Raw genomic sequence first — 26,542 nt, forward strand, 5'->3', positions numbered from 1 at the left:
TCCATGCTTTTTTCAAGCCCAGCTAGTATCTTTAAAATCATCATTCTGAACTCTAGTTCCGACATCTTACTAATGTCCGTATTGATTAGGTCCGTGGCAGTTGGTACTGCCTCTTGTTCTTTTTTTTTGAGGTGATTTTTTCAGTCTTGTCTTTTTGTCCAGAGGAGAACAGATGAATGAGAGAACAAAATGCTAACAGGGTAACAATGACTCCAGAAAAACATACACTAAACAAGTCAGAAGAGACCTGAAACCAGGGAAAAGGAAAGGGAAAGAAAGAAAAAAGAAAAAAAAAAAAAAGGAATATGATCAAATATGATCAGTGCCACACACTAGATTTTGGGTGTATTTTGGTCTGTTAGAAGAAAGTGCCTCCCAAAATTTTAAAGAAAGAAAAACTTATATATGTACAAAAATAAGGATAAATACTAGGAAGGGATGGAATATGACTGTAAAGATGGAAATTATAAAAGATTATATAAAACAAATTGATAAGATAAGAAGTTGGTTGAAAAAAGAAAGAAGAGGAATTAGAAAAAAATAAGGGAGAGAATGTGATAAGGCAGGAGACTAGAACAAAGCCATACACTAGAGATTTAGGGTATATTTTGGTTAGAAGAAACTGTGTCCCAAAATTTTCAAGAGAGAACAACTTATATATATACCAAAAATAAGGTTAAGTACTATGAAGGGATAGAATATGACTCTAAAAATGAAAAATAGAAAAGATTTTTTAAAAAGGGATTGATAAGGGGTGCCTGGGTGGCTCAGTTGGTTAAGCGACTGCCTTCGGCTCAGGTCATGATCCTGGAGTCCCTGGATCGAGTCCTGCATTGGGCTCCCTGCTCAGCAAGGAACCTGCTTCTCCCTCTGACCCTCCCCCCTCTCATGTGCTTTTTCTCTCTCGTTCTGTCTCAAATAAATAAATAAATAAATAAATAAATAAATAAATAAATAAATAAAAATCTTTAAAAAATATAAAAAAATAAAAATAAAAAAAGGGATTGATAAGATGCGGGTTGAAAAAGGGTAAAAGAAAATTTTAAAAAAATAGAAAAAGAACAAAAAGAAAATAAAAAAATTAACTTTAACTAAAGAATCTAGACTAAAGAATCATGGGAAAAAAGCCATGGATTCTATGTGCAGTATTCCCCTAGCGCTGGAGTTCTGCAGTTCTCATTGATTGGTAAACTTGGTCTTGGCTGTCTGTTCTTGCTGATCTTCTGGGGGAGGGGCCCGTTGCCGTGGTTCCCAAATGTCTTTGCCAGAGGCGGAATTGCCCCGCCCTTGCCCTGTCCTGGCTAAATAATCTGGTCGGGTTTGCTCTCCGGAGCTTTTGTTCCCTGCAAGCTTTCCGTAGGGCTTTGGAGGACGAGAGTGAAAATGGCGGCCTCCCAATCTCTGCCCTGGAGGAGCCGAGAACTCAGGGCCCCACTCCTCAGTGCGCCCCAAGAGAAAAGCTGTCAGTCACTCCCGTCTCCCCGGTCTCCGGCCGCACTCCGTGCTCACCCGGCCTGTGACCGCGCGTTTCTATCTCTGGCACCCAACCCGGGTGGAGTCTCCAAACCCAGCAGATCCCTGTGGTGAGCTCCTGCGCCGCTCCTCTTGGGGTAGGAAGGTGAGTCTCCCCGGATCTGCCGCTTGTTGGGTCCCTGCTGGGAGAGCAGTGGTCTGACTGTGCTGTGGATCCAGGTTTATGGCAACCCCGAGCTGAGAGCCCACGCCTCGGCTCCATCTCTACAGCTGGCTTCCCCGCTCTGATTCCTGGGAGCTCTGCTGCACTCAGGCACCGGTGGTCTTTCTGTGACCCTGAGGGTCCTGAGACCACACTGTCCCGCGAGGGTTCCACCCCCCGCTTTGCCACTGGAGCGACGTCCCTTAGCGGAGCCGACTTCTAAAAGTTCCGATTTTGTGCTCCGCGGCTCTATCACTGCCAGAAGCAGCCGACGGAGGCCCCCTCCCCCGCTGTGTATCCTCCTGAATATCGCCTCGGATTCACTTCTCCGCACGTCCTACCTTCCAGAATGTGGTCGCTTTTCTGTTCAGAGAGTTGCTGCTATTCTTTTCTTCGATCTCCTTTTGAGTTTATAGGTGTTCAGAATGGTTTGAGCCCTCTGTAGCTGAATTCCTGGGACCAGACGAAATTTAGGTCTCCTACTCCTCCGCCATCTTGCTCCATTAGTCTGTACAGTTAGTTTATTTAATAATCTCTACAGTGGTTCTGGGAAGCAATCAGTAAACAAAGAAGTATATGTATATGTGCCTATAATACATATGATATATGTCACATATATATACATATATGTGTTAAATATAGAAATATGACTGGGAAGCAAGTTTCTTTATAAACATAAATATGATAAAATGCATGGTGAATTTTCAGGAAGGGTATAGTATATGCCACATTTTCCAAACTTATTTCAGAGCTTCTTGTCATAGATCTACTCATGGAGTAAGTATATGGGAAATGTTAATTTTATCGCTGAATTCTGACGTTGGTCTAAGTCCAGGGGATTCTTAATAAACAATTTGTGGGGTCTCATATGGTGTCAGAGCTATAAAGTAGATCCTGACATGGGCATTAGTCCCAGCGTGAACTACCATGAGATATGAAGGGGTAATGATGTGGGAACCGACAATACTTTTTTCTCCCCTTGATCGAAGGAGCCTTATTACCGTGATGTTAAAGAACACGTAAGATTTTTGCACAGATGCTTGTGCTCCCAGCAACTCTGACCTGTTACCGCCCTCCTTCCAAAGTTACTGCTTTTGAACATTGGATCTGAGCTGAAATGCCATTTCTTCAGGGAAGCCTTTCCTAATTCCCTGTCTGGTCCTTTGTTGTATGCTTTCTTGGGAAGTTGCTCCATTTGTTTATTACACTTATCTCACTGTCCTGTTACACCTTCATTTGTGGGATTAGCTGTCTGATGTCTGCCCTTCCTCCCCCACTTGTGCTCTCCCCTTCCTTCTGAGAAGAAGGGACCATGTCCGGTTTGATTTATCATTGTATCTCTAGCTAGGGACCTAGTACCTAAAAGTTTGGGTGAACGAAGGACTGGGTTCACTTGTGGTGTGCCGTGATATGTCTCCCCGACCTCTTGAGAGAGGTGTTCTGTGTGTTACGTGTGCTGTAGTGATCCAGGTGGGTGCTCAGCAGGACGGTTATATTTGTGACATCAGCCTTTCCACTTCATTTGGAAGGTCTGTGTCCCATCCCCATTTCTTGTTCCTTTAGGTATATCATTCAAAGAGCTTTGGTAAGAAATGTATTTTACCTCTAAATACTTCTCCCTAACCTCCATTTCTAGATTTCTGATCTGAGGCATAATCCAGGCAGTTCGTCTCTCTCCCGCACGCTTCTCCAGTATGTTATATCCCTGATGATTACACATACTTAGGTCTGTCCAATTATTGTGTGAACAAAAATTACCTAGAGTAAGATTAATTTAGTCAAAATCAAACATTCTAGAACATAAGAGTAAAATAGTTAAAAAGGAGATGGTTTACTCATTCAGTTATTTTGCTAAAGATTGTTTTTTTTTTTAAACTGGCTTTTCATAAATTGACCAGCTGTTTATACAGTCCATAGCAGTTTGAGGGTTAATGCCATCATTAAAGATTACATAAATACTTTGTTGTGAATGTGTGTAGTTAAATTAGCATTTTCTGGTCATTGGTTTATGTATATTTAATGTTAAAATATAGTTTTAATTTAATGAAAAGTTACACTTCATGCATCTGAAATACAAACTCAGATTGTAATACGCTAATATAATTATCTCTCATTATCATCAATGAGCATGATGGACATATGTACAAATTTTCCAAATAAGAGTACATTTTATTTTCCAATTTTATCTTAGATAATATAGTGGAAATCTTTTCAAATGTATCACTCAATACTATGTATATGTTTCTTTATATCCAAAGGACCAATAATTCTGTAAATATTAATTATGGTTCTCTTATAATAAAACTCTCCTTTGAGGGTAGGATGTGTAAGACTGTGCCCTCCCCTGCCGCCCCCGCCTTGTCTTAATGACCCCGACCAGGTTTTCTTCTGCTATAAGCTGTCCATTCTGCTGTCATTCAGCCTTCAGTGGGCTGCCTCACTACCACTACCCTTTTAATGACTTGTCTATGTAGTAAGAACTGAAGATTGCCATGGAATAGCTGTTTTAAAATTCACTAAGTCATTTACCTTAGTTTTGTTCAAAATCCAAAATCTGTAAGTGTGGGTCCAGCACTTTCTGGCAAAAAAAAAGGTGCTCAGGGTTTTCAGTTCTGAATCACTGTTGGCTGGACGTTTGGCCACTCTTCCTGTGTTTCCTTCCTAGGAGAAGTGGAACTGAGAGGGAAGATCAAACAGTATGAGTAAGGAGACCTGGCTTCTCATCCTTGTTCTGGCATTACCTAGCATTGTGACCTTGGATAGATTCCCTAGTAAATTCTGGGCATCAGTCTACTCATCTCTAAATGAAAAGATAAATAACCTCTGGAAATTTTTCTTCTCCAAAGTTAATGATTTTTAATTTTTGGTAAAACCTTTTTAGTTGCTGTCATATTCTTCATTTTATCTAATACGTGCATCCATTATCATTAATTCATTTAAGTAATGAACAACCATGTAGCCTTATTAAGAAATGTAAAAACTATACAGTATTCTATAATGACAGTTGAATACAGAGTAAGACAAAGAGTGCGAAGTACATTTTTTTCCATTTCCAAGCTGCACATCTACACACCTAATTACTGTTGTGTGAATAATTTCAGAGTGCCTACTAAGTCTTCTAATAGCTATCACTGACTAGTAATCTGTCAAGGTATAATGCAGTATAATATGTTTTTACACAACAGTGGTGAGGCTCTCATTAATTATTACCACCTATCATTGCTTGATAGGAACATTTATTTTAAACCTTAAAAATTATAGACAACAAAATAATGATCTAAAATACCTCCAGGAAGTCTATACACAGAAGTTACTGCATTAGAGTTAATGATGTATTAAGTCATTTCTTACTGCTTTTGTCTTTTTAATAGATGACATATTATTCAAATTAACGTAGAAGAAAAGTTTCTACTAACAATTAAGCATCACACTGAGTCACATCTGCTGCCTTAAAGATAAGCATATAATTTATTAAACAGACTTCTTTAGCAATATCTGGTATATGATGTCAATATATTTATATGCCCTAGGAAGAAGAATTTATAGTCTAGCTTTATTCCCCAAAGGTGTTGCAAGTTCCTGTTATATGCATGTTTCTGTTTCTGGTAGTACAACCAACTTTTAAATCTCATAACCAAAATCTACCATTTCACATTTAATCTAAAGATTCCAAGTAGTCCTCTCCTTGATGAAATATATTCCTTTTTTTCCTCAGATATTTTTTTCTGCTTATTTTTCTTCGCTGCAATGCAAATGGAGGGTAAGGCTAAGGTCCAAATGTAAAATTATGAATGAAAATGATTGTTTTAACAATGGGATTTTGAACTTAATGGAAAGGAGAGTGGCTAAAAAAAGAAAATCTAAGCAGAAGAAAGTACGTGGGTCAGATTCTAGATCTGCCTTTAGGAAAGCAAGAGTGGAATAAATTCAAATCCTGTCTTGAATGAGAAAAGGAAGTGTTTTGGCACCAGAGCAGAGAAAGGAGGACTAGCCAGAGTGACTTTTGTGTTTGTAAATTCAGACCTTGAAGATTTCTGAAGTTGATAGACCCTTGGTGTTAGGCATCCCTTTTCAAAGGAAGCATTGGGTTAGTAAAGCAGAGTCATATGATTGCAGGTGCTGGTGAGAGAAAGAACTACAGAGGGAGCCAGGCAAGGGTTGTGATTGTTCACTAGGGTTCTCTGCATCTGGACAGCATGCCTGTGGCCCAGAAAATAGCAAAGTAAAATGGAGAATGGGCTCCTGGCTTTGTAGGCGACAGTTGTGCTATTTTTCATGGCTTGGGTAGTGTATAATGCATCTTCTTAAGGCAACACCGTAACTATCATTTAGTCATCATTTTCAGAAACTGGAATTCTGAAAAGCTTTTCAAAATATTTCATGAAACTAGGTGTTACAGATTTATTTTCATGAATCATATCTTTTGGACTGAGAGACCAGTGATTCAACCAAGAATCTGTAATAACAGTTGCCACTAGGAGAGATAGCAAAGTTCTGCCACTGACAATGATTCTTAGTTATTGTGATGGAACACTATTCAATTTTCTGCCTGGCTTGGGGGGAGGTGGGTTGGGTAGGGGAGGGAGAGAGTTAAAAAGAAAAGTTAATTTTTTTTTTTTCTGGATTCTGTTTCCTAAGATTAGATTCAGAAACTAGTCACACAGCTATGTGGTCATAGGGTGGAATTCTTTTCATGTGTGCCTTTTTGAGGATATGAAATCACCAAATCAAAGAGCCTGTGCCCAAATTTGAATATATTTCAGAAATATGCCTCCAGATAATATAGAGTATTCACTTTTTCTTTTCCCCTTTCATTTACACTTCATAACTTGTGTTTTAAATGACAATTTAGGGGCGCCTGGGTGGCTCAGTCGGTTGAGCGACTGCCTTCGGCTCAGGTCATGATCCCGGGGTCCTGGGATCGAGTCTCACATCGGGCTCCCTGCTCTGCGGGAAGCCTGCTTCTCCCTCTCCCACTCCCCCTGCCTGTGTTCCCTCTCTTGCTGTGTCTCTCTCTGTCAAATAAATAAATAAAATCTTTAAAAAAAAAAAATGACAATTTAGTGTTCATGCTTTTGATGGGCTTGAACCAGCTCATAATTTGGTTGCTACAGCTGTAGTGCTGTGTACGGAATAATCACCCAGTGGTTATTCACTAAGTATTTGTTGTTCTTTCATATACTTAACTTTTTTATATACTTACATTATTAAAAAGTTATATAATATATATTATATATATAAATTATAAAAAAGTTACTAGACTTTTTTTTAATTGTGAGGTGATTAAAAATGGGATGGGTTAGTGTCCTAGGCAAAGTTAAGAATATAAGTTTACAGCGGTTGTCTTAGGTCTCACCCGTGACATCCCTCAGCAGGATTCAGTTGACCTAAGGATCCACTGCTTTCAGAACCATCATCAACCGCCTAGTTGTTCCTGCTTTTCACGGTTCAATGCTAACATCATTCAGGTACAACTCCAACAAGGGACCCCAGAGGCAGTCTTCCCAACTGTTTAGGCATTCTCGTTAAGATCGTTGCTCATCCTGTATCCTTGTTGTCCCGGTACTCGCAGAACAATACTTAGGGAGTATGTTGGCCAAACTAGGAAGTAGTAGCACCTTTTTAATTTCTTTGCTCGTTAAGGGTGGCCAGTCATGGCACCACTTGTTACAAACAAGAGAGTTCTTGGAAAATAACTTGGAAAGCGTCTTTGATGAGAAGAGTTCAATATTCACCTGCCTGGTGTGTTCTGTAATTGAGCAGAATAATTTAATTCCAGGATTTTCATCACCTTTTAGCAAAAGTAAACTGTCTGTGTATTTTCATTTCCTAATCAGGCCATCTCACACACTCTCTCTCTCTCTTTTTTTTTTCTACTTGACTGAATCATGGATTAATTTGTTTCTGGTATTGCTTGTTCCTTGCCCTTTGTGATTGGCCTCAACTGTGGAAAAGCACCCTTTGTTCCTCAGAGTTCCCGTTGGCCAGGTCACATTTCAGCAACTCATTAAAACATGTATTTATTCTACTCTGGAGCACATTGTCTGGCCAGCCATGAATTTATAGTGAAATGTAACAGTAAATTGTGCTCTGTGGTCAAAAATGCTGAATGATACACAGCAGCACAGAGGTTTCCAGCATAGGGTAGAATTAAAGAGCTTAGGACCAGTGCCGTGATTGTTGGCCGTATTTTCACAATGGCCAGTTTTGTTACAGTCGAACTTGGAGAGAGCTTGAAATCACTTATCTCAGATGTTTGCGCTCACAACCACAAAGCCTCTGAGAAACACAGAACTGATCTTGTAATAAGCTCCAGCTGAGTTTACAAGCCTCTGAGCCTCTCTGAAAGCCTGTTTAGTTTAATGAGGGTTTTCAGATTTCAAAGCTCATACACCTTCACGTAAAAACAGATGATTATGACCAAATTAGGGAATGTTGTTCCATGAATATTTTCCCCCAATATGTTCTCTTCTCAGTTGTCAGGCATTGTTTTGTTATACTTTCCACCTTCCAGACATCATTTTTAAATATAATTTTTGGAAGTCTTATTGTATAGTTTCTATTCAAGCAGAACGTTTTGTTACATCAAAGAAAAGATTTTTTTCTCTTACAGTAAAAGGCAAATGTGCATATATTTTTCTCTGGCTAATAAAAAAGGTACAATTTGAAAAAAAATCGAACCCTCAGTTTCTGCTGCCATGACAACTGTCCCGTGAGGCTAGGCCTTCATGTTCACCCCTGTGCCCTGCTTCACAGGCCTCTACAACCTGATTCAGAATGGCTTGTTAATGAAGAGAGAAAAGCCATGTTTATGACCCAGTAAGATGGAATGTGGGAGAAAGGATATCCACGCCTCATTGCTCTATATCTTGGACAAATAACTTCCATGAATATTTATGATGGTATCTTTGTTTTTTAAATTCAGTCTTTTTAAATAATAGCTTTAATATGGGTTGTATATATTGGTATTTTTCTATCTATTCTTATTTTTTAAAGTGTTTTGTGAGTCACCCTCAGAAAGAAATATAATAATTAGGATGTGAGGCACTCAAGCCTTACTTGAATACAAAATCATCCATTCCATATACCCACTTTTACAAAGAGGCACAATATAGAATGGGATACTTAAACGTTAGCAATCTAAGACCATAGAGAAATAGAATTTAGAAATGTCCTTGAAGAAAGGACAATTTCCTTGCTGAAGAAAGCAAGAGGTGTGTGGACATGTTGACAGAAATCATGATCAGGTGGCAGAATCCTTGTCTCCTAAGCCCCTCTTCAGTATTGCCACCTGATCCTTCCTCCACACAGCACATCCACAAGACATTATTAGAAGACACTGTAAAATTTGGCTCTTCTTTGGGAAGACAATTGCTGTTTCATCTCTCTTCCTGTCCAGCTATTTATTGTCTACTCACCCCACCTCAGACACTGAATCCCTTGAATTTTCTCTCTCCTATCTTGAGTCAGAATCAGCTACCCATGGTTTTGGAAAGGATATGGTAAGATGATCTGTGCATTAATTAGTGTATTTTGAAGAACATTTGTGATCAAATCAGGGAAGATTCTTTAAAGTTTAGGTTTAAGAGTTTTATGATAATTATTAAATTTTTTAATTTTATTTCATTAAATGTATTTTATATATTTATTTCAACATCATCTTAAATGTACTCTTACCAGTTGTGGACATTTTATTTGTCTTTAACTGACTTTTCTTGCAAATGCTATTTATATAGAATTGGGTAGTCAAAAGGTTGGGTAGAAAAGATTAGCATTCTATATTTTAAAAGCACATGAGGCTTTGAGTTCTACTCCCAAGGAGTATCTGGTATAGGACATGCTCACCTCCTCCAAACAAATAGAAAACACTACAAAATGTGTAGAATGCCTGTTTTTGGACATTTCCCAACAGGCAATCCAGGATTGTGATCCCTGAGAGAAGAGAAGCAAACAAGGTAAGTAATAGCTTTCTGCCTGGAGGCAAGATCCAGAGTGTAGTGTAGGGAGAAAGAACCTAAGAGGAGCCTAGTTGTCTGGCTGTATGGAAGACACAGAATAGAGCCCAAGGTGACCACGTCAAAAGGATTTTTAGGGGAGAAGCACTGGAAATGTGGGACCTATACAGAAAAAGAGCTTCAGAAATCTGCTTAAGGGCCTGCTTGAGTATTAGATTGAATACAAATCTGTGTATGTGTATGATGAAAATCATTAAGGCAGAGGAAAGAGCAGTTGCGTGGAAGCTATGAAATGAACACTTACCAGAGCTCACACAGGGCTGAGAGACAGTTGAGTTTCTATCAGGCAAATGGGAGAAATTTCACTGAACACTTAAGGTATTTCATAGAGATGTTCAAAGAGTTATATATTAATAGTAGGGTTAAACTATCCCTAGAGGAAATACTACTCTAAAAGCTAACCTAACAAAGCTTAAAAATAAGCCTTGAAAAGACAAAACTGATCTGCAGTTTTCTTAATATTTTTGCCAAGACAAATATCAACATTCTTTAAGGGAAGACAACAAAGTCCAACTGCTCACATTAATTCATAAAATCTGGCATCTAATTTAAAAAGTACATGTATGTTCTACATATAAATGAAATCACATGGTATTTGTCTTTCTCTGACTTATTTCTCTTAGCATAATACCCTCTAGGTCTGTCTGTGTTGTTGCAGATGGCAAGATCTCATTCTTTTATATGACTAACATTCCATTATATATAAACCATATTTTCTTTATCCATTCATTTGTCAGTGGACATTCAGGTTGCTTCCATATCTTTGCTGTTGTAAATAATGCTGCAGTAAATATGGGGGTGTATATATCATTTCAGATTGGTGTTTTTATTTTCTTTGGGTAAATACCCAGTAGTGGAGTTACTGGATCATATGGCATTTCTCTTTTTATACTTAGTGAAATAAGTCAGTCAAAGAAAGACAAATACCATATGATTCCACTTACATATGGAATCTAAGAAACAAATGAACAAACAAAAAAGCAGATACAGACCCATAAATACAGAGAACAAACTGGTGGTTGCCAGAGGAGAGAGGGTAGGGGGTTGGGCAAAATGGCTGAAGGGGAGTGGAAGGTACAGGTTTTTGGTTATTGAATGAATAAATCAAAGGGATGAAAGGTACAGCATAGGGAATATAGTCAAGATATTTTAATAGCATTATATGGTAACAGGTGGTAGCTACACTTGTGGTGAGCATAGCATAACATATAGAATTGTTGAACCACTATGTTGTACACCTGAAACTAATGTAACATTGTATGTTAACTATACTTCAATTTTTAGAAAGTACACATATGAAAAAGCAGGAAATGTAGGAGGAAATGTAACCCATAAGGATCAAAAAAGAGCTAAAGGAAATAGATCAGAATGGTAGAGGTGATGGACTTAGTAGAAAAGAACTTTCAAGGATTTACATGAAAATATGAGGTGAAAGACTTGTACAATGAAAACTATAAAACACTGCTCAAAGAAAGGAAAACGAACACAAATAGAAAGACATTGCATGTTCATGTATTGGAAGAATTAATGTTAAAATGTCTGTACTACCCAAAGCAATCTACAGATTCAATGAAATTCCTATCAAAATACCAATGGTATTTTTTTGTAGAAGTAGAAAAAACAATTCTAAAATTCATATGGAACCACAAAAGACTCCAAATAGCCCAAGCAATTTTGAGCAAGAAGAATAAAGCTAGAGGCACGATACTTCCTCATTTCAAAATCCGTTACAGTAATCAAAAACAGTATGGAACTGGCTTAAAAACAGATACATAGACTGATGGTCAGAGACTGATCAAGCAAAAAGAGAGAAAAGACACAAATTATGAAAAAGTAATAAGACAGTACTATGGACCCTACAGACATTAAAAGGGTGATAAAAGAATAATATTAAAAAAAACCTTTTTTGCCCAGAAAGTCAACAATTTGGATAAAATGAATAGGTTCCTTGAAAGAAAACTGCCAAAACTCACTTAGGAGAAAATGGAAATCTAAGTAGTGCTATCTAAGAGATATATCTTAGTAGAAAAATCCAGGCTTAGATGGCTTTGCTGGAGAATTTTACCAGATATTTAAGGAAGAACTTATACCAATTGTAAAGGAATCTTCAAGAATATGCACAAAAAAAATGAGCCTAAATTGATGTTTTTTTTACTTCATTCAAAAATTACCTCAAACTGTATCATAGATCCAAATGTAAAACTCCAAACAAGAAAATGGTAGAATAAAACATAGGAGAAGATCTGTGTTACCTTAAGTTACACAAAGATTTATCAGATATTAAACCAAAAGCATGATCCATAAAGAAATATTTGATAAGTTGGGCTTCATATAAATTAAGAACTTCAGAAAATAATGTGAAGGGAATGAAAAGCCACAGACTGGAAGAAAAATCTATAAAACACGTATCTGATAAACAGCTTTTATCTAGAGTATATAAAGAACTATCAGAGCTCAATAATAGAAAGACAATTCAATTTAAAAAATGGGGAAAGGAGTTGATCAGTTGTGTGCATGGGGGTGGCGCAATGGAAAGATGCTCAATATCATTAGTTGTTAGGGAAAAATTAAAACTATGAGATAGAATATCTACAATAAACAACCAACATCTATTAGATTGTTTTTCTATTTCTATATCAGAAAAACATTGTTTTTCTATTTCTAACACCTATTAGAATATCTACAATAAAAACAACCAACATCACCAAGTGCTGTCAAGGATGCAGAGCAACTGGAACTCTCATACACTGCTGGTGGGAAGGCAAAATGCAATAGCCACTTTCAAAACAGTTTGGCAATTTTTTATAAAGTTATCCAGATACTTCCATACACCCCAGAGAAGGAAAAACTTGTGTTCACACAAAAGCCTCTAAGTAAACATTTATAGCAGCTTTATTTGTAATAGTCAAAAACTGGAACTAAAATGCCCTTCAGTTGAGGAATGGATACATACACTGTGGTATATCCATGCACTACAATGGAACACTCCTCAGCAATGAAAATGGAAAGATTAATGATACATGTAGCAGAATGGGCAATCTTAAATTCATTACACGAAGTGAAAAACATCAGATTCGGGCACCTGGGTGGCTCAGTCGGTTAAGCGTCTACCTTTGACTTAGGTCATGATCTCAGGGTCCTGGGATCAAGCCCCGCATCGGGCTCCCTGCTCAGTGGACGTCTGCTTCTCCCTCTGCCCCTCCTCTCCACTGTGCTCTCTTTCTCTCTCAAAATAAATAAATAAGAAATCTTAAATAAAAAAGTAAGACATCAGATTTAAAATTATATACAATGTAAAAGGTACAATACCATTCATATGACCTTCTTGAGAAGACCAGATTTTGGAGACAGAAAGATCAGTGTTTTCTAGGGGCTGGGGGTCAGGGGAGAAGTTGATAACAAAGTGGGAATGGAGACATTTTAGGGGGTGATGGGATCTATTTTATAGCTTGGCTGTTTTGTGTATACCACATAGATGGTATGTAGTTATTCCTATACATTTGTCAAAACTTGCAGAACTGAGCACTAAAAAGGGTGAATTTTACTGTATGTCAATTATACCTTAACTATTTAACATAGTATAAAAGTATCAATTAGCTTGTATTTGTGCCCTGACACTTATTTTTTTTGGTTTCTATTCTAAATTTAGGAGGATTTTGACATTTAACCTATTGTGGTATTTGTATTTACAGTTCCCCGAATGTGGTTTCTATGGAATGTATGATAAGATCCTGCTTTTTCGCCATGACCCTACCTCCGAAAACATCCTTCAGCTGGTGAAAACGGCTAGTGATATCCAGGAAGGCGATCTTATTGAAGTTGTCTTGTCAGGTAGTACACTTATTTCTCTATCCATAGATTAATAGTTTGTATTTGGAGAAATCTTGGGCATAAGTTTTTAAGGCAACATAGAAAACATACATCAAACTCAGCCCTAAAAGGAAATGTTAGGCCTCTGTCTACAGGAACTTCCAAATTATTTTTTGGAAAAAGCAAATGGTTTGCCTCGAGTTGGCTGTTTCTGCACCCAGTACGGCCCCGGTCACTTTCTCCAACTTTACCATCTCCCCAGGCCTCCCAGCAACACACAGGCATACTTTTATTCATCACCTTGAATCATATGGGCAGCAGCAAAAGCAAACTAAAAACTCCCCAGTGGTGAAAGATAGATGTTAGGACCCCAAATGCGTGGAGGGGCTGGAAGCCAAGAAATAGCAACAGGGCTAGGAATCCGTAGCTTTAGTTAAGTCAGATGTCTACTCATTCTAAGCCAAGACCAAGTTGTAAAACAGAGTTCGGGAGTTACAGCAGGTCAGGCTATGCCCTGTGATACTAGCCAGATCCCTCCTTGAGGAGTGGCTGTGTTTCCCTCTGCCCAGGTTTAAATTTCTTATTTAGGATTTAGAAGTTACTAATCAGACTGTGTGTATCAATACAGAAAAAAATAGGCGTATTTAACTTAAAAAAAAAAAGTGCCAGAGAACAGCTGTAGTGGGGATCCTTACAACAATGATCAGTGCAATAATACAAAGAGATACAGATTTTTAATGTTTAGTTTTGTGAAAATTGAGGAATTCTTGAGAAACTCTGATTGTATTGTTCCTTTCTCCCCTCTGGCCATCTTTGCTTGTTATTTCTTTGACTAAAGGAAATCCATTTGCTTTACTGATTCTAGATTTCACTTCCTCAAGTTCCTCAACTTGTTCAGAGCCCAGACCTTGGTTGCACCGATTATAATTCAGTTGGACTTTGCTTTGATTCACTCCAATTTGTCTTTATCTTTGTTTATCAGCTATCACTGTGTGAGGTCCTGGGATTGCCACATTTTCACTGTGTAGCTAAATCCTATAAACTTGTTTCGTTAGATAAAAGAGTAATAATGTTGTTTATAGGGTTGCCGCTTGCTAAATCAAAAAAGCAAAAGCTTTCATGTGCTTTCTGTAGACAGTACCAACCACTTTATTATTATTTTTTCATATATATATATTTTATTCAAGTATAATTAATATATAGTGTTAAATTAGTTTCAGGTGTACAGTATAGTGATTCAGCAATTCTACACATTACTCAGTGCTCGTTATGAGTGTACTCTTAATCCCCTTCCATCTATTTTACTCATCTCTCCCACCCACCTCCTCTCTGGCAATCATCAGTTTGTCCTCTATAGTTAAGAGTCTGGTTTTTTTGTTTTTTGTTGTTGCTCATTTTTTTGTTTCTTAAATTCTACATGAGTGAAGTCATATGGTATTTGCCTTTCCTTGACCTTGCGTTTCAATTATCATTATACCCTCCAGATCTGTCCATGTTCTTACAAATTGCAGGATTTCATTCTTTTTTATGGCTAAGTAATATTCTGTTGTACATACATACCACATCTTTTTTATCCATTCATCTGTTGATGGACACTTGGGCTGCTTCTATATCTTGGCTATTGTAAATAATGCTGCAATAAACATAGGGGTGCATATATCTTTTTGATTTAGTGTTTTCATTTTCTTTGGGTAAATACCCAGTAGTGGAATCTTACTGGATCATATGGTAGTTCTATTTTTAATTTTTTAAAAAGATTTTATTTATTTATTTGAGAGAGAGAAAAAGAGAGAGACTGGGGGGGGGGGGTAGGAGCAAGAGGGAGAAGCAGACTTACTCTTGAGCAGGGAGCCCGATGTGGGGCTAGATCCCAGGACCCTGGGATCATGACCTGAACCAAAGGCAGACGTTTAACTGACTGAGCCACCCAGGCACCCCTGTATTTTTAATTTTTTGAGAAACCTCCATGCTGTTACCTTCTGTTGGCTCTTTCACAAAACTAGTACACCTGGCCTCAAAAAGCTAGTGCCTCAAAAACTAATGATGTAATGTATGGTGATTAACATAACATAAAAAACAAAAAAACAAAAAAAAACTAGTGCCTTAGACATACTGTTTTTTAAGTTTCCTATTTCTGAACAGGAGGGTCTGTCTGTAATAAATTATTCAGGGAAATCATGCCCTGGATCCATTCTCTCTATAATTCATATTAAACTCATAGCCAGGCTGCTTTGCAAATAATGTAATACTTTTTATGAATCCTTTTTTTTTGCCTGTGGCAATGTCCAGAAATATATGAGAATTTTAAAATTGCATTTCAAAATTTAATTTATTTTTCTTTCCATTTTACTTTTGTTGTCAAGCACTTTATAGTGATGCCAGACAGATTGAATGCAAGCTAGGTGTGGGTGTGCTTGTGCTTGTGCTTGTGGGAGAGGAAAGAGGGCTGCCTGTTTGCATGTTATCCCAGTGAGTGGGGCCTGCTCTTCGGCACACTGACCTGACACAGCTCTGTGCATTGCCCTGCCGCCCAGGGAACAGCATGATGCTCCTCCAGCCATCTCTGCAAACCAAGACCCTCATTGTGCTTATACTCCAACTTCTTTTGCCAGCCACCCTTACTGTTCCGTGTTCCGCCTCCCCTGTCTCCACGGCCACCACTGCTGGGAGGGCATTTAAAGGCAGCCTTTTTTCTTACCTGTTGTCCCAATACCAGACTCAGGAAGGTCTCTCCTACTCTTATCAGCTAACTTGTTAGTATTTAAAAGGAGCCATTCTGTAACAGCCTACTTTCAGACTTGAACCTGGAGACTTTCGACTTTTTCAGTCCACATAGTCCCACGTCCCCAATGTCATTTAACCCTTAAATATTCAAGTATATATGTTTAATTAAATATATGTATAATTACTTATTATATATAATATATGTAGTATATGTGTTTTTTATATATACACACATTCAATTATGTTTAATTGATGATCTCCCGCATTTCCCTGTTAGCTTCTTTGGTGGCTGTATTCTCCTCCCTCCTCTCCCATTCTAATGCTTCACATTGTGATTTTCTCAGTAAATGTTAAAAATGGTTTTTCCTTAACTCCCCCTCCCCCCATTATAACCTTGTTTCCCCCCCACCCCTTTCCTTTCTGCTTGTCGTCGGTTTCCTATGCCTGAGCTCACCACGAAGGCATGGTCCAGCTCCTAGGTCCTCGCTTGGGCACTCCTCCTCCATCTTGCCTGCCGCTACCAAATCCACATCGCAGGCCCTGTCTTTTGACTGTAGCTTTCAGTCACCAACTCCCTACCATCTTAGGACTGTGTTTTTCCCTTTCTTTTTCTCTCCCCACAGCACATGGGCCACCATGTGCACGTCTTACGTCACTTTGATGCAGTCTCAACTCTCTTGTGTTCTCTTACACCCTCGCAGGGCCCATTACGTAGGTCTGTAATCTGAATAACTTTACCATCCATTTTTGCCATTCCTGGTCCTGAGCTACACAGGGCTGCTAGACACACATTCCCCTGCCTCTGTGTCTCAATGCAGACTCGCCTTTACCGGTCTTACTGCTGTTCACCAATCTCTTCTTCCCCCTGTCCCCACATCCTTTTGTTACCACAGTTGAGGTTCTCAATAAAAATATATGAGCTGATTGATTGACTAGTGGCTTTCACATTAGAAGTTACCACATTTACAAAATTTTGACAAAATATTGATTTGTTATAAAAATACTATTTCTAGGTATATCCTCAATAGTAAGAAATAGAAAGTTCACATCTCCTTGCTGTGCACTGACTCAGCCCTTACCAGAAATTAGCGCCTGTGATGTGGGCAGGGTTGCGTTGCATTATAATTGGAGGCAAGACAAATGATTGCTAACGAAGGCATGTCAGGTGTGAACGTGAGGGAGCTCCTATCACTTACTCATTCCTGACCCAGTCCCGGAAGAATATGCAGTGCAGCGTAATATGCCATTTCCTGAAGGTGTGGTTAAGTATCAACTTCATTCAAAATGCAATGGCCAAAGGAGGTAGGAGAACAAAACACAGGGCGCACCTCCTCTGTTGTCTTTCGACCCGTTTGAGAACATAAACGATGCTGTGGAGATTTTCCTCTTAATGACTATAATTTTATTGTTCAAACTCATTTGTCCAAGTTTTCTGTTTTTCCTTATGAAAAAAGAAATTTTACTCTGTAGTTCAGCATAAACATAATTTGATTCTTTTAATGTTTAACCTGTATTCCACCCATTGGAACATGTTCTGACATAGGAGTCCAGTAAAATGTGAGGAAATATGGAAAAAATTAATTTTGAGGAAGGTGAAATACTCTAGTCTCTTCAGGCAACCATCAAGAATTTTCTCTTGCTTCTGTCATTTTGTGCTGAGACCTTTCATCGTCTGTTAGTACTAACCAGGCTGCTCCTGGCTAATTTGCTGGTTTTCTCCTTTTTGAAAAACAGGGCTTGTATGAGCTAGTGCATTTAGACCCTGTAAGCCAGGAAAACATTGCTCATGGGTGGATGGGTTGGGTTCTGGAGAAAAAAAAGAAAGAACTCCATGGAAGTTCCCCACCATGCACACTCCCACCACTGGCAAATTTTCTTTGTTAAGCAAAGGATTAGCATTGGTACTATTGTTATGGAGTAGGAAAACACGGCAAATGGAAATTTCTCTTACTAAAGCCAAAGTCAAGTTCAAGTGTGTAGTCCTAAACTATAAAATAAAGTTCATGGAATTTATCTGATACCTTCTTCATGATGGGTCTCTATCAAAGCCTGATAATTCAGCCGTAGCAAAGCAAATTAATAACAAGCACTGCATTCACATGACTCAACTCTTTGTTTTTTGTTTTGGGGGGGCTTGATCTCTAATAATTGTGTGTGTGTGTGTGTGTGTGTGTTGCGCGCAGGGGTGTGTGTGGGGGGGTGTGTGTGTATCTAATAGGTGGTTAAATGGAAAATAGACAAGGACTACAAGAATTTCTGTAGTAAAATTACAATTTTAAAGTCTTAGAGCTAAATGTTGAATCTTTCCTTCTTTCATTAATGGTAAAAATCCAATTTTTTTCGGATATTTTTCACTAGTTTTTGCAATAGATTATGCAGTATTATTTATAACTTTTGCAAAGCGGTGTCACCACATGTGGCTGGTTATTTGTTCCACACCATCTAGAGATAGGAGCCTCATTAGAAAGCTAGTGCTGTAGCCCAGGCAGAGGGGGCTGTGGGCCTATTTTCAGGCCATGATTCAAGAGCTGAAAATGGGATAGAGAGATTAAGGAATATTTTAGGGGTAAAATTGAAGAGATATATGCCCATTTGGATGTAGTTGATGAAGGAAAATGAGAATATGAAGAGGGCTCTAAGGACAGCTACAACCACCTAAGAGTGATCACATGCTCTTTCCCTCCCACCAAGTCTTGCTCTCACATGTTGTTCAATGTGTTTGTTGAGTGGTTTAGCTACTGCTCCAAGACGCTGGAGAACTAATTTCTTGGGCATATAGTATCATTGATTTCCTTTGTGATTTTGTACAAGTTGCATAATCTCTGAGATTTAGGGGGTTTTGTGTGTTTTTCAATCAAAAAAGAACCTTACACTGGATGAAAGTATCAAACAGGGGTAATAGTGCCCAGATTCCATATTTTCTGTTTACATCTTTGCAAAGACATTTAGTCATTCTGTGCCCTAGTTTCCTCATCTGTGAAATGGAGGCAGCACCAGCATGTACAGTGTGAGGTTACTACAAACATTAAAAATAAGTTAACGCACATAAAGCACTTCAGAGATTTCTACACACAGGCAACTACACAGTAAATGTTAGCTGTTCTGGTTGCTTCTCCTCCTCACACTCTAAGCTGCCTTTCCCCACAATGTCCATGGTTGTTAGGGAATCCTGGTCTGACAACTTTGAGAATTGTTGTGTCAAACAATGTTAAAAGAGCTATTTATTGCAGGACTCTTAAGAACTTTGGTTCATGCTAATATGAAGCATAACTTTCTAAGATCACTTCCCAAATTCACTTTAACACAGATACTTGTTTTTTCCCAAGTATATAGTGAGTCTTGGCCTCAGCAATCTACACTGGCGATACTCCTCTGGGTCAAGCCCATGGACCAAATGGTCTGAGAAGGTCTATTTGTTCTCTCTACACGTAGGCCACTTCTCTCTCACAGAGGGGAATACTTGAACCATGGAAAAACAGGAGTTAGGAAGAAAGAAAGCTTTGTTTACATAATAGCACAAGCTTTTGAATCTGTTTACATAAGTAATGTTTCCTTCACAATGACTCTGGGAGGTAGTGAAATCAGGTATCTTAAAAGCTATAAAATGTACATTTTAACTTGCCCACATCCTGCAGTGAGTAGTAGAGATAGTACCAGAACTTGAATCTAAGTGTTTAATCACTATTAACATTACCTTAAGTTCAGGTTAACCCTTTGAACTTGGACCAGTAAACAGGATTTCTTGAGGATCTGTTCAAAGAATTCCTACTATGGTCAGTTGATATTTCAGGGAAATATTGATGGTATTTGTAACAACAAAACCAGTAACGAGCTACAGGTTCCACTGGCATTATTTTTATTGTAGAACCCTTATCCCCTCTTTTTCATGAAAAAATAAATATTTAATAAATATAAAAACTGTGATCAGGTTAAGAAAACACAGAGGTTTTTCTTCATAGAGTGACAGTACAAAATAGGAAAAAATATTTTTTCCTGCTTAAACAGGATCCCATCATATAATTTCACAACTCTGATCAAAATTGAAATATTGTCTTAGCATCAGTATATTTCCAGGAATCCTTATGACCATGTTTTTAACCTATTACTAGGATTCAGTGCCTAAACCATGAGCCAAAAAAGGTAAAAAAAAATCTAGCAAGGTCCTTTTTTCTTTTATAGAAAATGTAAATTATTGATTTGTGTGGTACTTTGCCAGTTATATCCATTTCTGTCAGATATAGGATACTGCTTAGCAGTGTTTTATACTCCCCTGAAATATGGATGGAGGAGGAAAACTGTGAGAGTGATATATTAGGTCACTGCATTATTTTCCCCAAGAATACATTAGATAGACGTAGTTTTGTTTGCTTTTAAGAAGAGTGAATTAATCGTGGGAAGCACCTCCCCAGTTTTCATACTGCTTGAGTAATTAAGGTTGTAAAAGGCCTAGCCTGAGTACTCAATTTATATTTCTCTGTAGTTGTTTTGGACATCTAAGCGTTCCAGGCTTTGTGGTGCCAATTCCTGTCCAACTTTAGTTGCAATTATTTGTGCTGGTGGTTTTATAATAATGGAAAGCGTAAATGTAAGATTACAAGTCGTTACTCTTTTCTTTGAAGTAGGGTTTATGTTAAGTGTGTCTTCAGCATTTCCTTGTTATTATTGTTAATATTAATCCTCTTTCCATCTTTGTCTTGCAAGTAAGCCTCATTTTAGGTTCTTTGTACTACATTAATCGTTTTCATAGAAAAGTGAATACAAAGAGGAGGCTATTGGAATGTTTCCATAGACTTTCCACCTTTCCCAACTTGTGACCTCAACTGGGATATGGGGGCTTGGAGCACTCCTTCCTTACTTTGATAGTTTTCTTTTTTTTTTTAAGATTTTTTATTTATTTGCGAGAGAGAGAATGAGAGAGAGCATGAGAGGGAGGAGGGTCAGAGGGAGAAGCAGACTCCCTGCCGAGCAGGGAGCCCGATGCGGGACTCGATCCTGGGACTCCAGGATCCTGACCTGAGCCGAAGGCAGTCGCTCAACCAACTGAGCCACCCAGGCGCCCCACTTTGATTGTTTTCTTGATTATTTGTCTCTTTATAGAGTGGAGTCTCTAGGGAGATGTGGCACAATGGTGCATTGCTTCTCTGTCTTTTTATACCCAAGTAACCCTAAGTGTCAAGGCAGAGTGAAAACATTCTTCCCAGGTAACATGGGGCATAAGACAAACCCTAAAGGGAAAAGTTCTTTGAAGAATCTTATTTCATTTGAAAACTTTATGGACATTTTGCATTCTGCTGTGTTCGATTTCTCTTGTTTAATTTTGAATAAATAATATTTCTCCCCCATGTTGTTCTTTAAGAAAAACAACATTAATGATGATGATATAAGGGTGTATAGCATTCATGATGTGTTAGGCACTGTTTTAAGTGCTTTGCATATATTAACTCAGAAATATGCATCACAGTTATTTTATGGCATATATCCACATAAATCCAGTTTGATAATTAGTGGACTTCCAGTCAAAGACTGGGCTGAGCTGCCATTTATTTCTTGCATAATGATTGGCAAGTCACCTCCTTTCCCTGAGTCTTTATCCATCACCTGTCAAATAGCCATAGTAATATCTTTACTATGGTGCTGGGCTGTAAATTCCATGAGGATAAATATAAAGCATTTCATAAGATGCCTGGTGAATGTGAGGTACTCTGCCTTCTTGTTCTACCTCCACCCACACATTTCTTGAAACAAGAACCACTTATTTTTATATTGAATCCTCAGGACCTGGCATGTCACATGCAATCAATGTCTGCTGAGTGAATGAATGGATACTTGAAGTAACAAAATGAACAAACCAATAAGCACGTTATTAAATTGGTGCTTATATATGATATCCAGAAGTTACTGATGTTCCTGTAGGAAGAATTTCAATGCTTACTGTTGTCTCTCCTTGGCCTAATCTATTAGTAATATCAATATTATTATCACTTGACTAATCCTTTTTTTTTCCAGATTCTTGCTATCTTCTATATGTTGTCAAAAACTAATTATTTTTTAGAAATTACTTATTTTTAGAAATCTAGTTCTGCTTTCAAAATATTTCAGCGTCTTTTACAACATTTCTCATGTAAAATAAGAACTAATTCATAAAACACCAGTTGTTTTCCTATCTGATTCCCACAACTCCTGGATTATGCTCATCATCATGACCAAGTAACTCATTTGCTACCTACCTCAATTCATTCTTCCTTCAACCAGTTTTCCCAGCCATTGCTCTTTTCTTACAAATATTCTTGCTCTCTTTCTTAAACATGTTCAGTAATCACTCCTTTTGGATGCACCACCCCTCGCCCCTCCCCCATGCTAATCTCACCTGCCTTCATCAGTTTAGTGTCATTTCCTCATCTGGAGCCTCAGTGCTCTATACCTGCGTTAACTCTTAGTAATGACGCTGGAGCTGGCCTCAGGCTCTGACTTCTCTATTTCCGTGTCTGGAAGGAACAAGGACTGATATCCTGGGATGCTGGCTGACCTTTCCTGCTCTTCCTCCTCCTCTCACCTCCAGTCCTCACATTGGAGCACCATTGCTTTATCCACCTAACAGAACAACTGTCTGTGCCTAAGGGTCAGCTGGCACCATCTATAGGAAAAGCTGAGTCATGTGCTCCAAAACCAGAGTCTAAATCTGCACAGATCTCTGTCCATGTACATACCGTGGTTTTCAGAGACAGACGTATCAAGCCCCTCTGTTCACGCAGAATTAGCCTGAGGCCTAGTTCTTCACCATCTGGCAAGTGGATAGCCAGCCATAAATCAGAGTTTTTCCTTCTCTTCTCTTTTCATCTGTTACTTCTCTAATTGAAGCCAGTATTATAACTCATTCAGATAAACAGGAAAAGAACACAGGGGTAATGAAAACCACACAAAGAGGACTTTTTCTCTGTATTTTCTGGTCTCTGTGTAACCAAAAATTCTTTATATTTGCTTCTTAGGGTGGAGATTTAACCGTCTCATGTATGTAAACTTACCATGTTAGCACCTCAATGTACAACAGGATCTCAGAGAACTTTGCATATTCAGAATCATTCTAGAAAATATACTAAGAGGGCGCCTGGGTGGCTCAGATGGTTAAGTGTCTGCCTTCGGCTCAGGTCATGATCCCAGGGTCCTGGGATCGAGTCCCACATCGGGCTCCCGGCTCAGCGGGGAGCTTGCTTCTCCCTCTGACCCTCTCCCTTCTCATGCTGTTTCTCTCTCGCTCGCTCTCTAAAAAATAAATAAAATCTTAAAAAAAAAAAAAAAAAGAAAATATACTAAGATACTAGCTCATTCTTTTTGCCTTTTTACATGAATTGGTATATAAAACACACACACAAAAGTCTTATTAATCTACCTCATTTACCAGATTTGACTCTGAATTATGTGGGACTTATTTAAGAAATTGCACTCCAACTCAAAAATGAAGATTTTTACACATCAGAGGTAACGAAATAGATGACTTACAGGACTAGACCCTAATATAAAAAATGTTTTAGGCAGTCACAGTATCTGGTAAATAGGTATTTCCTTGGCTCACTTCTATATAGAGGTGATATGAATAGGTTTTTTGTCATAATCTTTGAAAAAATTATTATTGTTGAGTTAGCACAAAATTCTTGTGTTCTAGGCTCAAACTGGAGAATAAAACTGTTTCAGTTCTTATTTTGTTCATCTGTTATAGAAACACGAAATTATGTTCATGAGAATTGGCTGAGAGATAGGCAACCCCACCATTTCTCTAGTTCTGCCCTGTCCATACTAACTGTGAGTGGCTATACTTAACTAAAAGTAAGTAAAATTAAAGCTGAGTTCCTCAGTCACACTAACTGTATTTCAAGTGTTTAATAGACATGTTAACTAATAGCTGCCATATTGATATAAACATTTCACTATCAAAAAGAAGTTCTGTTAGAGCAGCTAGATAAACCACATTTACTCCTAAAGGTCTAGAACACATTGTTTGCACACACACGTACACACCCCCCACAGGCTGCAGAAATGCCATTACTGAAATGTCTTTGATACGACATTTAGAGGAATGTTAGAAATAACACATCTGAATGCTTTGGTAGTATATTTACTACCAAAATCTCAGGGGAAGAGATTGTCCACTGTATTGCCCTGTGACTTCCTTATAGGACAAATTCCTCAGACTTTAGTACCCCAAAACAGCTTTATTTTCTGAGTAATGTTACTCTTATATGATGTCTGGTTTTTCTTCTTGCTTTGGCCTCTCCCTCTCAGATCAGAATTCATGGGCCGCCTTTAATATGACACAAGTCAATACTATGTCACTTTTACTATACTAATTCTTTATATTTGCCACAATATTCTATTTCCCCAAGTTTCTTAATTTATCTTGTTTCATTGAATGCTACACAGCATACCTTAGTGCTTAAAAGCACAGACTCTGGAACCAAGCCACTTAAGTTCAGTTCCCAGCAGTGCACTTATTAGCTCTGTGGCATTGGGAAGGCTAGTTAGTGTCTGGGTGTCAGTTTCCTCACCTTCAAACTGAGGATGCACGTGATAATCATGTATAGTATCTAACACACTACCTAGGACATAAGGAACTTGTAAAATCATATTAGAAATGAAGGAGATAGGAAGTGTAGATAGGAGAAAAAAAGGTCAGGAAGAAAAATACAGCATCATGATATAGTATATAGACTGTCTGATTGATGAATGGCGTCATTTCTTTGTTTTGTCTCACCTTTTTTCCAACATAAATTTTTGCTGGCTTACAAAAACATACAAAATATAATAAATATAAATATATATAAATATAATATAAATTTAAATATATAAATATATAAATATAAATTTATATAAATATAAATATAATAAAATTGTCAGCAATTGACAGTGGATGTTGTCCAAGTTAGAAAAGGTAACTTTCTTTTTTCTTTTTTTATTTATTTGGGTGGGGGGCAGAGGGAGAGGGCGAAGCAGACTCCCCGCTGAGCAGGGAGCCAGATGCAGGACTCCATCCCAGGACCCTGGGATCATGACCTGAGGCAGACGCTTAACCAACCCAGGCGCCCAGAAAAGACATCATTTTTTTTTTTTTAAAGATTTTATTTATTTATTTGAGAGAGAGACAGCTCATGAGAGGGGGGAGGTTCAGAGGGAGAAGCAGACTCCCTGTTGAGCAGGGAGCCTGATGTGGGACTCAATCCCAGGACTCCAGGATCATGACCTGAGCCGAAGGCAGTCGCTTAACCAACTGAGCCACCCAGGCGCCCAAGTCATCATTTAATTAATGTGAATTCTAGAATATTTATTAAGAAGCAGTCATATAACTTTATCCTCACACTTCATAAGCTGCTTTGAATTCAAGGAAAGCCTGTTTTTGAAGGCCAAACCTTTTGTTGGTGTAGTGCCCATCTGTTTATTCTCAGGAAAACCATCTCTCTAGGTTTTGGGGAAATTTACGTAGCAGCATTCTGAATGCAGTTTTTAAAATTTTTTGGTCAAGATTGATCAATAAAAATTGATATTGATCAAGACTGTTTATGATCTTACATCGTTTTTTGTTTTTTTTTTCCTTTTTTGCTGCAAAGACATTAGCATGCTTTCTTGTCTTCTGCAGGGATAATTCCCTTAGTAATGAGAAAAAATTATAACATATACTTTGTTTCCCTATTCATCTCTCTCTCCAACACACACACACACACACACACACACACACACACAACAGGAGGGCTTGGAAGAGGAAAGGAAGGAAGGAAGGAAAGTCAGAATTATAGATACCATCAAAATCAGCGAAATAAAGGCATCAAAGGCTGCCTGTGTTAAGAAAGGCCAGTTGGAGAATGGCTACTGCATGGCTGTCTGGACACCTCTACGGCATGGGTATTTTTGTTTGAGGTAAAGGATTGGGCTTCCCTTGAAAAGCTGCCACATACCCCTTTTGGATGTCCCACGATGGGTGGTGGCTTACAGCACTTCAGTTCAGTAGCTCCGACGTGCCACCATCTGCCCAGCACTTTCATTCTGCCGGTTGGTGTGTCGCTTATTTGCTTTTAACATGCAACCCATGTAAAAATCCCTCATAATCTGCCAAAATTAGAAATGCAGCTGTTTTAAGTCTTAAACAGCAATAGCACTATTCATTATGCCAGTATGCAGGAATAAAATAGAAAGATGTATTTGAAAAGAGCAATACTACACCAGAATGGATTTGTACCTCCACTTTTCTGGGTTATTTTTAAGACATCTATATAGCCTGTTACCAGTGTTGACTTCAGGCTTTAAAGTGAAGTTGACACATAAATATACCAAA

General features: G+C 38.2%; 1 protein-coding gene across 2 annotated transcripts in view; it reads left to right on the top strand.

The window, feature by feature from the left end:
- Positions 1-26,542, top strand: part of PRKD1 (protein kinase D1) — a 318,037-nt gene that overhangs the window by 155,314 nt on the left and 136,181 nt on the right. For both annotated transcript variants that reach the window (XM_021695289.1, XM_021695290.1), the window contains exon 2: positions 13,383-13,521. In XM_021695289.1, the coding sequence (XP_021550964.1) occupies positions 13,383-13,521 (139 nt within the window). The remainder of the gene's footprint in view (positions 1-13,382; positions 13,522-26,542) is intronic.

The sequence above is a fragment of the Neomonachus schauinslandi genome, chromosome 9 (genome assembly GCF_002201575.2).
Source record: "Neomonachus schauinslandi chromosome 9, ASM220157v2, whole genome shotgun sequence".
In the NCBI taxonomy this organism is placed as follows: Eukaryota; Metazoa; Chordata; class Mammalia; order Carnivora; family Phocidae; genus Neomonachus; species Neomonachus schauinslandi.